Genomic DNA, 15409 nt, shown 5'->3' with positions numbered 1-15409 from the left:
CAAAACCAAAGCTTTAGGAAGGCAAACCCTGGATCTAAGCAAAGAATACATTTCAAGTGGCCCAAACACATTCGAAAATCTTAGTCGATTAAAAAATAATAACGTTACCTATACATTTGCCGGATCCTCAATTTTCTAAAGGTAGAGGTGTCTAAGTATCTTTTCTGCAGGATATGACTCCACCCTCAAAACTCGCCGCCGGACCCCTCTCTGGCCCCTAGACGACCCCACACACACTCTTCCCCGGTGACCCGTAAACATTGTTTGCTTTACTTTGGAAACTCCAGATCTGGGAGGTACTGATCCCCTACGCGCTCCCCCTCATACCTCCAAATACTCCCCCCCATCCGGAAATACCGGGCAACTTATTCTGGAGGGGAAAGCGTGAGGTTTCCGGGAAAGCAGGACCGCCTTCCCCCCTCCCTCTCTCCAGTCCGGCCCCTAGTCACCCAGGGAGATCATAAAAGGAGCCCCGCGTTTCGGCTTCGCATTCAGCCCTCCCCGCAGACTCCGGTCCTGACTCGCGCGCCAACATGGGGATCCTCAGGCCCCTTCCCGCTCTTCCCGCGCTCTTGCTCCTGTCCCTACTCCCATCTTCAGGTGAGACCCTCGGTCTTGGTTAGCCCCCCTCCCCCCAGCCCTGTTTCGGACCACTAGCTTTGCCTGGGGAGAGACCAACAGGAGAGCTGCCTGGAGGAAGAGGCACTCTCCTTAGTTGCCCTGGGCTGGCATCTAGTCCCGAAGCTGCAATGACTGCTATGGGTCAGAATTGAGGGTGGGAAGGAACTTGAGAAACTTCTGAAACACCTGAAGGTGGCAGGTAGGGTAGAAAGGAGTGAAAAAGTCCCTCCGCTCGCTGACCTTAGACTCCGAGGAGGGGGTTAGGGCGGGAGGGGGAGTCCGAGGATGGTCCGGGAGGGGGCCCTGTGCCTCGGGTGCCAGCCCCCTTCCCCCGAGAACCTTTTTCTCTCCAGAAGCCTGCGTCTCCCCCTCCCGTCCTCTCCCAGGGGAGAAGTCTATGCTCCCCATGGCGGGGGAATTCCAGCGCTGGGTTCCCCTCGGGGAAGTGCTAACAGAGTCAAAAGCGCCCAGGCTTGGGGTGGGGCAACCCGGGGGGAGTTCCCGTCAAATCTCCGGAGATCGTTCCTGGGAGACCGACTCGAAGCGGGGGTGTAGATTGTGAAGGGATAGAAGCGACTCCGTTTCCAGGGCCAGCCTCGGGACTCGCGGTGTGTCCTTGCAGGAGCCCAGGAGAACCCCAAGCTCCAGGTCTGGGTGGATCCCCCAAACCCCGTGATCCTGGCGGGGACTTCAGTGACTGTGAACTGCAGCACCGACTGCGCCGATTCCCCCACCATCGGCCTGGAGACCAGGCTGGTGAAGAACGTGGAGAGCTCGGGGACCAACTGGAAAGCCTTCAGGCTGAGCAACGTGACCCAGGACAGCAGTCCGCTCTGCTTTGTTAACAACTGTCCGGGAAAGAGCCAGGGCATCACGCGGGCTAACATCGTGGTCTTCGGTGAGCGGCGGGGGGTGGGGGCTAGGGCTCCGCACGGGCTACGCCGGCCAGGTAGGGGTGGGGGGCGCGTACACTCAGTGTCGGGGAAGGGCGGGGAGCTTACCTCTGGAGGATGGGAGCGCGGGTGAGTAGCGGGAAGGAAAGGCTGGGTTTGGCCGGCAAACAAATACCGCGTCGCCTGCATCCTCGCCTAGGAATTCACTTCAACAGAACAAACACTTGATGCTACCGATTAAGGCTCAGAGGGAGACGAGAAGGAAAGGGACTAGTTGGAGCAGGGTCCTGCCCTCGGGGAGCTCGCTGCCTGAACTTGAAACCGAGGCAGATCCTGCAGTGTGATAGGCAGGCTGCCGCGGGAGGAGCCGGGCCCAGCTAGAGCGGTCGGGGGTTGGGAACAGCCCAGTCCGGAGGGGAGAACTGCGCCTCTCTCCTGAGAGACCGCGTGGGTTCCCACAGATTCTGAAGCCAGCTACCCCGGAAAGGGCTGCGGCTGCTCCCCCGGCTCTTCAAGCCCCCGCTGCATCCTCTGTAACACGGAGCGTCTGCAGAACCTGGTGCTGGTCCCGGGAAGACACAATTTGAGATAAAACAGTCCCTTCCTAGCGCTTTACTAAATGCAAAGCGAGTTACGATCTGGTGGGTGCGAGCCGCATGCACCTTAGGACAGAGGGCCTGCGGAGCAGTGTGAGAGGCTAGGGGTTTATTTAATGGGTAACAGTAGAAGGTTTTTGAACAGAGCAGTGATATTACCAGGATTTTTATTTTTATTCTTTATGGGGAAGAAAGTCATATGAAAAATAGAATGGAGCAAAGAGGAGAGAAGAGGAAGAGGGAGAATGCAGACGAAAAACCAGTTAGGGAACTCGTGCAAATTTTCCTTTGGTGGTCTGCCCCATAGCCTTGACTGAGAGTGTACTTTATGACTCTTCTGCAAGAGAATCTGGGCCTAGGTCAGAGCCAACTTAAAAGGCTGTAAAGGTCAGATTGTACTATGAATCAGGCTAGGCCCTGCTTCTGGCACCTTCCACCTTCCTGTCGGAACTGAAACCAAAATTGTAGTCTTCAGTGCAACTCTGTCGAAATCTCCTCAGGTACTAGATTCCCTTTGTCCAGAAGTGTTTACCTAACCTAGCTTGTTTCTCCCTCTTCCCCACAAGAATAGGGATTAGGATAGAGTTTGGAACAGTGATTTCATGAGTGTAGGGAATTCTCAGAGAAGGAAATTCCAACCACCAAACTCTCTATTCTACAGGAGTACTATTACTACCTGCCAGCTAGGGGTGGGGGTGGGGGAAGGAGGAGAAAAGTCGGGAACAGAAGTTTTTGCAAGGGTAAGTATTGGAAAAATTACCCATGCATATATCTTGTTAATAAAAAGCTATAATAAAAAAATTTAAATTAAAAAAAAAAAGAATACCACGAACTATTTTTAACCCTTTGCAAATTAGAACACATAACCCCAGGTTTATAAGCCTTCCCCCAAATGGACCATGACCTATCCTTGATAAAACTATGCTGACATTAACTACAGCTTCCACCTCTAAAAATTTTTGCCAGGAATTGAAACCAAGCTTATTTTGTTGTTGTTTTAAATCCAGTAAATCTGCAAGTGCATCCCTTCCTTTCATCCAGTATGTCAATATAATAAGAACAAATTAAAAAAAAAAAAAAAAAAAAAAAAGGAAAGCAATTCTGCAAAATCAATCTATCAACCGAGACTACAATATATGTAGTGCTCTACATCTATAGTTCCCTACCCCTTAGCAAAAGGAGAAAAGTTCATTTTCTCATTTCCTCTTCAGGGCCTCACTGGCCTAAAGTTAGCAAGTTTTATTCCCTGTAGTTTGCAAGTTTTATTTCTCTTCCCTTTTTAAAATTCAATTTTATTTTGTTTCTAGTTTCAAAATCACTCCCCTTTCTATCCTTCATCCTAGTCATCAAGAAAACAATACAATACCATTAGAAATATGCAGCAATGCAAAGCATATTTCTATATGAGCAATGCCCTCTTCTTTGGGGGGAGGGGAACAATTGGTGTTAAGTGACTTGCCAGGGTCACACACTAGTGTCTAAGACCAGATGTGAATTCAGATTCTGATTTCAGGAGCAGAGTTCTATCACTCCAACACTTAATTGCCTCGGCTCTCTTTTTTTTTTTGAAAATTGAGAAGCTGTTTTTTTCTAGTCCTCTGAATCTTTACTTATTCTCTGTTCATTAGCATATCCCTGACAATTTCTGAGCAATGGCATCCACCACTTCTTTCAGTAAGGGATGAATGTATCAGAAAGTACCATTAGGGACTTTCTTGCTATCTCCTTTTTATCCTGGGTATTAACGTCCTTTAGTCATTCGTGTTTCTTCTTTTCCAATCCAAAGGTCTTTTTATTTATTTATTTTTAACTTGTTGCTTTATGAATCATGTTGGGAGAGAAAAATTAGAGTAAAAGGGAAAAACCATGGAAGTGATTAAAAAAAATAACAAAACAAAACAAAAAAAAAAAAAAAGAAGAAGAAGAAGTGAACATAATATGTGTTTATTACATTCAGTTTCCTTAGTTCTTTTTCTGGATGCAGATGACATTTTCTATCCAAAGTCTATTGGGATTGCTTTGAATTACTGAGCCACTAGGAAGAATCAAGTCTTTTACATTTGATCATCACACATTCTTGCTGTTATTGTGTTCAACATTCCTGGTTCTGTTTGTTTCAGTCAGCATCAGTTCATGTCAATCTTTCCAGGTCTTTCTAAAATCAGCTTGTTCATTTTTTATAGAAAATACTATTCCATTACCTTCATATACCACAACTTGTTCAACCATTCCCCAAATGATACACATCTACTCATTTTCCAGTTCTTTGCTACCACAAAAAGAGCTGCAACAAATATTTTTGTGCACATAGGTTCTTTTCCCTCCTTTATGATTTCCTTGGGATATGGACCCAGTTATGGCACTGTTGAGTCAAATGGTATGCACAGTTTTATGCTCCTTTGGACGTTGTTCCAGATTACTATCCAGAATTGTTGGATCATTTCACAACTCTACCAACAATGCATTAGTGTCCTAGTTTTCCCACATCTCCTCCAACATTTATCATAATCTTTTCTTGTCTTCTTAGCCAATCAGAGAAATGTGAGATAGTATATCAGAATTGTTTTAATTTGCATTTTTTTAATCAATAGGGGTTTAGAACATTTTTTCATATGACTATAGATGGCTTTAATTTCATTATCTGAAAATTGTTCATCTCCAAAGGTCATTCTTCTAAGCAGAAAAAATGAGCAAAAAAATGAATAGCATGGCTCAATCTTCTCTTGGCTGTCATTTTTTTTTAATCTATTCTGTGTGTAATGTTGACCTGATTTATCCCTCCTTTAATTTTTTTGTCTTCCTCTTTCCTCCAATGACATTCCCCAGCACTGACTTCTCTTGCCTCAGCTCATTTTCTGGCTGTTATTGTTCCAGGACTGGGCCATACTTTTGCATTCACCTTCCATTACTTTCTCTTGTTCCCATCTTCAGTATATAACTTTTAAAAATTCTCATTGATGAGCTCCCACATAGCCATACTGATCTTCTTAATCAACTTGTATTTTTCCTCCTCATTAAACTGTTTCTTTTTGTGTCTTCACAGTTGCCTAGAGGTCTCTAGTTATTGAAGTGAATGGAGTTCTGATATTAGCTTGCACACTTATTAACTGTATGACCCTAAACAAGTCACTTAAAATCTTTCTACCTCAGTTTCCTCAACTGCAAAAAGGAGATAATACAAGCACCCACTTACCAAGGTTGTTGAGAGGATTAAATGACATAATATTTATGAATATGCACATAATTACTGCTTAATAAGTGGCTATTCCTTCTCCCTCTCTCTTCAGAATTTTATTCTTGAGAGTTACTCACCCCTCCTCAGTTGATTTACCCAGTTAAGATTTTAGTCCATGGGATCCTACCTGAAGCCTTGGAAATTTGTTTTCTCCAGATCAAGGCTGCAAGTCAAACTATGTCTTGTTTTCTTCTATCTATTATAAATTTTAAGATATTGTGCTTATTTTCCCTTCAAAGTTTCTATCATTTCCACTTCCGGCATCCTATTTATCTCTGTTAGTAAAAATCACATCCAGAACTTAATTTCCCTTTGTTGGCTCTCTGACCATGACCCTTGTAACTCCCATTCATAAGCAAATTAAACCATTTCCCACATGGGTCATGTCCAAAACAGTGTCTCATTCTGAATAGTCTTTCACTTCTTGGTCAGAAGTTGGTCAGCATTATCTATCCTTAGTCCTTTAGAATCATGGCTGGCCATCGTGCCCATCAGAGATAAGGAACATGAGCAAACTCATGGCAGAATGAAGCTCCCGGTGGTAGGCTGGCTCCCCTCTCCATCAGCCTCCTGGAGGAGGGTGGATGGCAGAGTCAGCTCAGGGAGAGGCCTTCTTTGGCCCACAAGGGCAGAGTGGGCAGATGGCAGTGCCCAAAGCCTGGGCAGCTCCTGCCCCACTCTCTGGGAAGTGTGGGCTAATAACCAGCTAGTGGCTCTTCCCACTCGCCTATTCCTAGTTCTTTCCCTGCCCCGCAGAGCCGCCAAAGAATCTGGAGCTGAATCTGGAGCCCTCTCAGGAGCACCCTTCTGACTCCTTGATCCCCGTGGGCTGGAACCTCACTTTAAGCTGCCGTGTGGCCGGTGGGAGACCTCGGCAGAACCTGTCGATGGTGCTGCTTCGGGGGACCCAGGTGATAAGCAGGCAGCCTGTCCCAGAAAATACCCTTGATACAGCTACTGTGGAATTCCCCATCACAGCCAGGAGGCAGGGTAACGAGACCAGCTTCTTCTGCCGCGCTGAGCTGGACCTTCAGCCAAGGGGGTTGGAGCTTTATGAGAGCAGCTCAGCCCCCCTGAAGTTCTACACTTATGGTGAGGGATTGTGGGGGGCTGAAGGGTAGACTTGGGGACTGGGTGGGGGGAAAGCAATAAGGGCCCTGGGAGGATTACAGACACTTATCAATATGAATGTGCACAGTGTTGATACATAATTGCTGTTTATTAAGTGGCCATTCCCTTCTCCCTCCTCCTTCAGAATTTTCCCTCTTCAGTTGATTTACCCACCTCAATTTTAGCCCATGGGGTCCTCCTATCTAGCACTTCCCTGAAGGAAATCATCCTTTCCCTAAGGGAGGCTGACTTTCCTTTCCCTACCGATTGGACTCTATCTTTTCTTCCTCCCTCTTCCTCTTTTCCTCTAAGAAATAACTTCAAAGCCTCCGAACCTTATGGCCTCTCCAGTCCTGGAAGCTGGGACCGAGAAGCAGGTGAGCTGTGATATGGACAAGCTGTTCCCAGTGGAGAGAGCTCACATACAACTGTTCTGGAGAGGGCAGAGCCTGGCTCCAAATAGCACTACCCAACAAGGCGACCTGCTGAGGGTCACAGCCACAATCACGGCCGAGGAGGAGGGCGATCAAGAGCTGACCTGCAGGGTGACACTGGGAAATGAAACCAGGCAGATATCAGAAAATGTGACTGTCTACTGTAAGGATGGAGACGGAGGCTGGGCGGGGTGGTCAGCTTGGAGGGGGCGGGGATCACAATCCAGGCTTCCTCTCCTCCAGACTTATCAGAGCCTCATTTTACGGCCAGTGAGCCCATCAAGAAGGGAAGTCTGGTGAACTTGAGCTGCCAGGCCGACTTTCCAGCCAGGGCCGTGATTGAGGGAGCACCACCTAATGAAACTGATAGGCTATCCCTGATAGTCCAGGAGAAGGACAACGGGCGCGTGTTCACCTGCTACGCCGTCCTGGAACTGCGGGGAGAGAAACTCACCAAGAAGAAAACCCTGAAACTAAACTTCTCAGGTGAGTGAAGGCTCCCACCCTCTGACCCCTTCTCTCTTTGTGGCAAAGGTGCTGCCCTCTCACTTCTGCCTTTGACTGTTCAGAGAAATTCAGTGTATGTGTGAACGGGGGGAGGGGCAGCTGGCACTAACCATCCCGGTATCCAGTCCCCCTAAAGCTGGATGAGGAATGCACAGGAAACTGGATCTGGCCAGAGGAGACTGAACAGACCCTAGAATGCACAGCCAGAGGAAATCCAGCCCCCACTGTGAAATGTGTCCTAGAAAACAAACAGGGGGAGATACTAGTTGGGGTACCCCAGTGGGTCACACGGACCCTCAATGGTACTTACCTCTGCACTGCTAACAACTCACTGGGAGAAGCAAACAAGTCTGTGTCGGGGGTTGTGCAAAGTGAGTGACCAGGGAGCTGACCTGGGAGGGAGGGAAGGGTGGATCAAGTTTGGGAGTAGGGCCTTACTCCGAGGGAACTGAGAACAAGATGAATTTCATCTCCTAGAAGGCAGGAAAGCTACGTTTTTTCCCCTTTTCCCATGGATGAAGACAGACCCCTATAGTTTCTAGATAAATCACTGTTCAGTAAAATAGATGAATGGGCACAACATTTTAATTTTATCTTTTAATTATTTTTTTAAAAATTGGAACACAAAGTTTTGCAAGGGTGAATGTTGAAAACTATGTGAATATTTTCAAAATAAAAAAGTTTAAAAATATGTAACTATTCTACTATCTCTAGGACTAAAATGTGATAAAATTACACTTGTTCTGTCTGGAGCCAAATGAGGTAGGGATGAGGAGAAAGCAACAGAGAAGATTTAATCTAAAAACAAACAAACAAAAAAAAAAACTTTCCTTAAAATAGAATGGGCTAAAAAGTTATCAAACTGTGCATACCCTTTGATCCAGCATTGCTGCTATTGGGCTTATATCCCAAAGAAATACTAAAGAAGGGAAAGGGACCTGTATGTGTCAAAATGTTGTGGCAGCCCTTTTTGTAGTGGCTAGAAACTGGAAGATGAATGGATGTCCATCAGTTGGAGAATGGTTGGGTAAATTATGGTATATGAAGGCTATGGAGTATTATTGCTCTGTAAGAAATGACCAGCAGGAGGAATACAGAGAGGTTTGGAGAGACTTACATCAACTGATGCTGAGTGAAATGAGCAGAACCAGAAGATCGCTGTACACTTCAATGCTGTATGAGGATGTATTCTGATGGAAGTGGATATCTTCAACATAAAGAAGATCCAATTCACTTCCAGTTGATCAATGATGGACAGAAATAACTACACCCAGAGAAGGAACACTGGGAAGTGAATGTAAATTGTTAGCACTACTGTCTATCTACCCAGGTTACTTATACCTTCGGAATCTAATACTTAATGTGCAACAAGAAAATGGGATTTACACACATATATTGTATCTGGGTTATACTGTAACACATGTAAAATGTATGGGATTGCCTGTCATCGGGGGGAGGGAATAGAGGGAGGGAGGGGATAATTTGGAAAAATGAATACAAGGGATAATGTTATAAAAAAATTACTCATGCATATATACTGTCAAAAAAATTTATTAAAAAAAAAAGAATGGGCTGCCTCAGTGGTGAATTCATATTCACCATCACTGGGAGTGTCTGAATCTAAAGAATTTAGGAAACTTTAATAAGGGTCTTCCCCTTGGAGGGATGCGATGGGATTTGCTCTGCAGTCCTGTCCAATTTGAGAGTCTTGAGTTAGATAGGGCAATGGGATACTCATTGAGCTCTCCTTCCTTCCAGTCCAGGAAGAAACGGACCTGACGCCAGTTCTCGTCGGCATACTGGTCAGCGTGGTGGCTCTGAGTCTCCTGAGCATCATGGGATACATCTATTACCGGCAGCGGCGAATTAGGAGTTATGAACTGAAGAAGGCACAGGAGGCTAGAGCCATGCAGCTGATCAAGCCAGAGGCCAAACTCTGCCCCTAGAGAGGGGTCCCACCCTTCCCTGCACAAGCACTTTTTTGGAGCGCCCCAGAGTTGGCCCCCAAAAGCCTGAAGACCGGGCCGGGCAGCCGCCTGAGTTCTTCCTGGCTGTCAGCACAGCATGAGAGCTTACCTCACCTCCGGACTTGAGGGCAGTCCCTTTGGAGCCACACAACCAAGCTGAGGGGATGGGGAGCTGAAGTGAGGAGAATTGTGGGGCTGAAAAGAATGTGGCTGACTACTGATCCCTTGGACCCAGTGATCTGGAACATAAGAAGGCTCCTGTGGAGCCCTGGGCTTTGGCCAGCACAGAAGGGTAAACACTAGCTGAGTACTTGGAGCTGGAAAGAGGGGAAAAGGTGGAATAAGGCAGAGATGGGTGTTCTGGCCCATAGCTTGTGGTCTTTTCTACTCCTCCCAATAAAACGTGACCAATGTCTCTGACTCTACTTCTGGGGCAACCAAACACTTGTCTCCTGCTCCCCAACCTGACCTTGGGCTTGGTGGGAAGCAAAAGCATCCGAAGGGCAGAGTGGGTATCACAGATTGTCGTAGATTGGTTGATTCATTCTCAAAAGGACCAAAATGACATCACTAGGCTTGAATTGAGTTAAGGTTTCGGACTGTAGCCAGTCTGGACTCTCTGAGCTGGGGATGTTCTGTCACAGGTTGGACACAATTAGTCCCAGTGAAGGCAGACTCTCTAACTTGGCCCATCTTGAGTTTTTTCTGAACTAGTTCAGTTGTGCTTCGCTTGTAAAGCACAGCCCTTTCTCTGGAGGTTACACCGTGCTGGGAGGTGTGTCCCGTGCCAGTGTCTCCCATGTCACACGATCAGTTCTAACTTTCTTGAGAGGGTCTTTGTATCCATTTTTTTTGGCTGTCTTTGTGGGTGCTTGCCCTGGGTGAGCGCTCCATTACCAGTCTTTTTGGTAAGTGTTCGTTTGGCATTTGAACAATGTGCCCAGTCCAGCTGGAATGGCAGGCAGTTTTGTTCCAGAAAGGACCTCAGGGTCCAGTACCTTCTCCCACCTTCAGAATCTCCCTAAGGCAATTCAGATGGAAGCCATTCAGTATCCTGGCCTGACGCTGGCAGACTGTCCAGGTTTCACGGGCACCCAACAATGAGGTCCACAGCTCTGGAGACCTTCAGGTTGGTGGTCAGGTCCCACACCTTCCTCAGAGCCTCCCAGACAATGAATTACCTCTGGCAGTGAGGGTCACACAATGCCTGCTCATACATGCACAAGCCCTGAAACATTCACACATTCACTCTATCCTTCTTCCTCCCTTCCTCCCTCTGCCTCTGTCTGTCTGTCTCTCTCTCACACATACACAGAAACGTTCCATTAAGGGGAAATTCCATTCTCCTAAAGTGGCCTATTTAACTACTCTGGGCCAGCTCTCCTAAAGCACTTCTTCCTGACACTGAGCTCCTTGACCTTTAATATTTACTTATTTCTCTTTGTTCTACCCTCTGGGAGCAAGCAGAACGGTCACTAATCATATGATTCTCTTTAATGAATCGAAAGCACCTATTAGTCACACTTTCCCTCACCTTCTTTTCTTCAAGTTGAACATTTCCAGTTCTTAAAAAAATTTCTTGCTAAGCATGGTGTCCTGCATCTGCCATCCTTGCTACTAGAGGATGGGGTTGGGGGATTGCTTGAGTTCTGAACTTCAACAGCTGAAGTAAATGAGAAACAAAGGAATGATGAATGAGGACCGATAATGGTAAGCCTGAGGAGTAGGGGACTATCAGGTTGCCTATGGAAGACTGAAGCTGCCCAGATTGAGAAAAACAGGTTAATGGTTCCATGCAGAGCCATGAATGGCTGTTGTATATCCAGTCCTAGGGAAATTGGGAGCTGCTATCTCAAAAACAAAAAAGTCACATGGCTGGCTTGCTAATGTGTTTCCCAAAATGAAGCATCCAGAAATGAACACAATAGCCTGGTATGTCGAAGGACAGCATTAGTCTCACTCCCTAATTGAGCTTAAGACTTTCAATTTCATTTTATTAGATTTTGTTGGGAGGTTCAAACTGTCAAGACTTTTTTTTAGAATTCTCTTGCATCCAATGTCTCAGCTCTTACTCTAGCTTTGTTTCATGTATAAATTTCATAAAAGGGCCCAAAATTTTATAAGCTTAAATAAAGGTCTTTATTTAAGTCACAGATAAAAATGCTAAATAGAACTGGTCAAATATGGAATCCTGAGACCCTTTGCTTTAAAGGCCACTTCTGAATAGGTATGGAGCCATTAATCACTGACTTTTGGGTCATCCCATTCAAGGAGCCCTAAAGCCACTTAATTTTTACAATTGCCTAGCTCTCCATTTTCAAACATTTCTAGCTTGGTGCTAGAGTAAACTCACAGAGACATAGTACAGAATATTTAAAATTTTTGGCAATAGGACTTTGGTTATTTTGGGGGGTGGAGAATTACTATTAAAAAGTTTCTGAGACAGTACACAGGGACATAGTACGCAGAAAACAATGAACTGAGAAAGCTTGAGAGCTCCAGTCTGACCTAAAATCTTTTTTTTTTTTTTTCATTCATGAGAATATCATGACTTTCTCAAAACCCTTTGCTAAAACTATATACCTACAGTAGTCCTATAAAAGCTCTACCAACCTAAAAACCTGATTGAAAAAGGCAGGGAAGGTAGTTGGATATGACTTCTTCCTCTGACACTGAATACTCTCTGGCACATGGGATATCTATTATGTCTCTTAGAGGACAAATATCTACTTCCTAGTCCCCTTTTGGGAAGAACTTTAATTCATGGCTTACCTTTAATATCTTCAGTAGTCCTTTCCTTTCTTCTTTGCTGCTTCAACTTCCCAAACTCTTCCTCTCCCATTACCTTCCCTTCTCCCTTTTATACCAACTCTTATTTTTTAAGTAAACATTTTATTTTATTACACCTAGGAGAGGGGTAAAGCATTCCTGTTCCTCAAGGCCCTTTGCTATCTCCTCTTCTAAGAGGAAGACCAGCCTTCATTCTGCATTCCCCCTTCCCCACCTCCACCATCACTTCCTAACTTCCTATCATATGTCCAAAGATCCTCGTCCATACTTGCCCCTCCCCCAGAACTCCTGGACCCTGTTCTGGCTTATCTGGCTCAATGGCCAGGATAGGAGGTTGGAAGAGGGGTATACATGGATGCAGCCCCTTCTGACAAACTCTGTCAGGGGGTGGGGGAGAGGGTGACTGATCCCTCCTGCTGGCTCTTAACATAGAGGGCCTCAGAGGGCCAGGGTGGGGCTGCCTGTGACCTTATCTCTGTGCCTTCCGAGAGGCCCTCAGTACCGGGATCCTCGCCATGAAGGCACCCTCCCGTCTTGCCTTACTGATCCCGCTGCTGGCTGCCGCTGGTGGTGGCCAAGGTGAGAAACTGAAGGGGAGTAAGGTGGCTGGATAGGACACAGATAGGAGGCCAGTAACCTGAGTCTGATCTGGAACTTTAACAGACACCTTCCCCAGGAGTCCCCTAGATGCTGAGGTTGGCGGGGGGGGGGGGGGGGGGGGGGACTACAAGAGTTAAGATGAGAGATTATAAGTAGAAGTCTGAATCCTTCACTCTGTAACTTCTTTCTCAGGACTCCTGGAGAAGGTAATGGACTGGATTGTGTGGATGGTGGGTGTGTAAGGTGGGGAGGGGAATGAAAGCCTGGTGGCCCTCCTCCCCAAACTCCACCTCTTCATTTCTCTCTTCTCCCCACTTCTCACTGGGAGTGTTCTGTGTCTATGGGTATATCTGGCTGACTGGTTAGGAGTATTCCAAAGGCCGGTCTCTCCTGTCTCACCCCCTTACTTCCTAAGGGGCTGCTTCCTTCAGTGCCTTCTTTGCTAGGGACCCCAGAGCATTTCTGAGCTCTAATATGGCCTTAGAAAAGACCAAGATTGGTTTGGAAAGATGGGATCAAGGGAGAGAAAGTCCAGGTGCCTGGGATCTCAGAAAATTGACCCTCTCTGCATTGCTCCCTCCACAGAGGACCATGGGCCCTTCTGGGTTCAAGTCTTGCCCCAAGAGGTGAGTGTACCCCCTGGCAGTTCCCTTTGGATTAACTGCAGCACAAGCTGTGCCCAGCCAGAAGCCTGGGGACTGATCACTTCACTGACTCAGGGCAAAAAGGAGGCAGGACCAGGATGGGCTGCTTTCCAGATGCTGGATGTGAGGGCGTGGGATTCAACAATCCGATGCTTCTTCACGTGCTCTGGAGAAACCCAGGAGGCCACTGCCACAATCAAGGCCTACAGTGAGTGGAAGGGGTCAGCACCCTGGCTCTGGAGGACTCCGGGATTGAGACCCTGGAGCCTCCCTGGTGGTTGTGGGCTGGAGCTGGCTAGGCCACGGCACATGTGGGGCCCCAGGGGTCTCTAGCTTCCAGCTTCTGAGTGTTGGGAGGGCTCTGGGGCTCAGAGAGGATGTGAGTGATCAAAGCAGTCCATCTCCACCCTGCCTCTCCCTTTCCCCAGGCCCCCCACGTACTGTGGTCTTGGAAGAGCCACCCCTCCTGGACTTGGGCACCGAGTACGAGTCCCGATGTTATGCGTCCTTTGTCTTCCCTCTGGAGAAGCTAACTATGATTCTGAGCCTTGGGGGCAGAGTCCTGAGGTCCATTAGTTTAGCTGGATCCGGTTACCGCCTTGACTCGGCCAATGTGACCTGGACCTTCAAACTCCAAGCCCGCCTCCAGGACATAGGGCAGCTCATGTCCTGCCATGCACAACTTAACCTAAATGGCGTCCTGATCACTCGAAGCTCCAAGCCCGTGAAGCTCCACTTCCGAGGTAAGGTCCGAGCAGGCAGAAGCAGGAGCCCATGAACCAATGTTCCCATGATTTCATAACCAGGGAGGTCCTGATTGTTGCAATTAGGGAGTCATTCCTCACTGCCTCCATCACCTGGAGAAGGAGACTGGGCAGGAAAGAACAGGAGGTACTGGGAGAAGAGAAAAGGCAGGAAGATACCAGGAAGGAAGGAAAAGTGGGCTCCCTGACCTCACCTCCCTTCCCTTCCTTCCTCTTTTGTGCAGAGAACCCGCTGTCTCTGGTGGTAGCCTGGGCCTCGTTAGCAGCCCTGGCCGGGCTCCTGCTTCTCACCGCTTCAGGTGTGTTCCTCTTGCAGCCTAGGGGCCAGCTGCAGCCAAAAGCCGCTGGCCTCCCCCAGGTGGAGTCCCAGCTGAGAAGGTGTTTGGGACGTTGACAGCAAGAAGCGACTGGACATAGGGGGCAGCTAGGTGGCGCAGTGGATAGAGCACCAGCCCTGAATTCAGGAGGACCCGAGTTCAAATGTGATCTCAGACACTTAACATCTCCTAGCTGTGTGACCCTGGGCAAGTCACTTAACCCCAGCCTCAGGAAAAAAAAAAAAAAAAAAAAAAAGAAGAAGAAGAAGCGACAGTTAACGGCAGAAAGCAGAGCCCCAAACAGTGCCTTTGACCTCATTGGACTCCTAACAAACTGGAAAGGATGCTCCTCCTCCGGCCCTCCCTTGGATCCCCAGCCAGCTGGCCCTACCAGCTTAAGTTTAAGGAAACGAAATTGGCTCTTCTGGTCTCCAAGTTCCAGCCTAGCGACAGGCCTGGGCTCTTGGAGCAGCAAAGGACTCGGAGGACTCGGGTGATCGACCCGGCGGAGGGGGAAGGCACCTGGGCGGGCCCAGATCTATATGTTGCTATAGCTGTGTGATCTTGAGCAAATTATTGAGCCATGGTTTTTCCTCCTAAAAAATGAGAATAATCCCGACCTCACTGGGTTCTTCTTAAACCTTGAAGACTATAGGAATGCTTGAGCTAAATCAGCTCGCCTTTCTGCCCCCCCGCCTCCGCTCCTAGCACACTGGCGGAGCTCAAGACCATAGTCCGTAGCCAGATGCGTCACCCCCACATCTTTCACAAGGTAGACTCTAGACTACCGGCTTCCGGTCTCCGGATTTAGAGCAGGAGGCCCAGGGGTCTGAATAAGCCCAGGTCCGCCGGCGCCTCAAGGTCCCCAATCACCCCGGGTTGGGAACGGAAGATCGGGGGTGGGGGAAGCCAGCGTGACAGTTCGAGTCTA

At 47.7% G+C, this 15409-nt stretch overlaps 2 protein-coding genes across 4 annotated transcripts; both read left to right on the top strand.

Annotated features, from left to right (window-relative positions):
* Window positions 1–444: 444 nt before the first annotated feature.
* ICAM1 (intercellular adhesion molecule 1) lies at window positions 445–9776 on the top strand. 2 transcript variants are annotated; one of them, XM_074260757.1, is made up of 6 exons: window positions 445–600; window positions 1244–1519; window positions 6102–6437; window positions 6768–7052; window positions 7133–7375; window positions 9160–9776. In XM_074260757.1, exons 1-6 carry the CDS (start codon window positions 534–536, stop codon window positions 9264–9266), a joined length of 1314 nt encoding a protein of 437 aa, XP_074116858.1. In that variant the 5' UTR covers window positions 445–533; the 3' UTR covers window positions 9267–9776. The 2 variants fall into 2 exon arrangements, with proteins under 2 accessions (XP_074116858.1, XP_074116848.1); XM_074260747.1 differs by having other exon boundaries at window positions 9155–9776.
* Window positions 9777–12656: 2880 nt separating this feature from the next.
* ICAM4 (intercellular adhesion molecule 4 (Landsteiner-Wiener blood group)) lies at window positions 12657–15095 on the top strand. 2 transcript variants are annotated; one of them, XM_074260804.1, is made up of 4 exons: window positions 12657–12732; window positions 13339–13605; window positions 13826–14140; window positions 14478–15095. In XM_074260804.1, exons 1-4 carry the CDS (start codon window positions 12669–12671, stop codon window positions 14480–14482), a joined length of 651 nt encoding a protein of 216 aa, XP_074116905.1. In that variant the 5' UTR covers window positions 12657–12668; the 3' UTR covers window positions 14483–15095. The 2 variants fall into 2 exon arrangements, with proteins under 2 accessions (XP_074116905.1, XP_074116896.1); XM_074260795.1 differs by having other exon boundaries at window positions 14386–15095.
* Window positions 15096–15409: the final 314 nt, after the last annotated feature.

This window comes from Sminthopsis crassicaudata, chromosome 1 (assembly GCF_048593235.1).
Source record: "Sminthopsis crassicaudata isolate SCR6 chromosome 1, ASM4859323v1, whole genome shotgun sequence".
Taxonomy (NCBI): Eukaryota; Metazoa; Chordata; class Mammalia; order Dasyuromorphia; family Dasyuridae; genus Sminthopsis; species Sminthopsis crassicaudata.
This window is presented reverse-complemented; position numbering and strand designations above follow the sequence as displayed.

Excerpts from the sequence above, each read along its gene's own strand:
- ICAM4 (XM_074260795.1), top strand. The coding sequence starts at position 12,669 with ATGAAGGCACCCTCCCGTCTTGCCTTACTGATCCCGCTGCTGGCTGCC. Across the intron at positions 12,733-13,338 it reads TGCCGCTGGTGGTGGCCAAG|AGGACCATGGGCCCTTCTGG; the intron begins GTGAGAAACTGA and ends CTCCCTCCACAG. Across the intron at positions 14,141-14,385 it reads CGTGAAGCTCCACTTCCGAG|AGAACCCGCTGTCTCTGGTG; the intron begins GTAAGGTCCGAG and ends TCTTTTGTGCAG.
- ICAM1 (XM_074260747.1), top strand. The coding sequence starts at position 534 with ATGGGGATCCTCAGGCCCCTTCCCGCTCTTCCCGCGCTCTTGCTCCTG. Across the intron at positions 601-1,243 it reads GTCCCTACTCCCATCTTCAG|GAGCCCAGGAGAACCCCAAG; the intron begins GTGAGACCCTCG and ends GTGTCCTTGCAG. Across the intron at positions 7,376-9,154 it reads CCTGAAACTAAACTTCTCAG|TCCAGGAAGAAACGGACCTG; the intron begins GTGAGTGAAGGC and ends CCTTCCTTCCAG.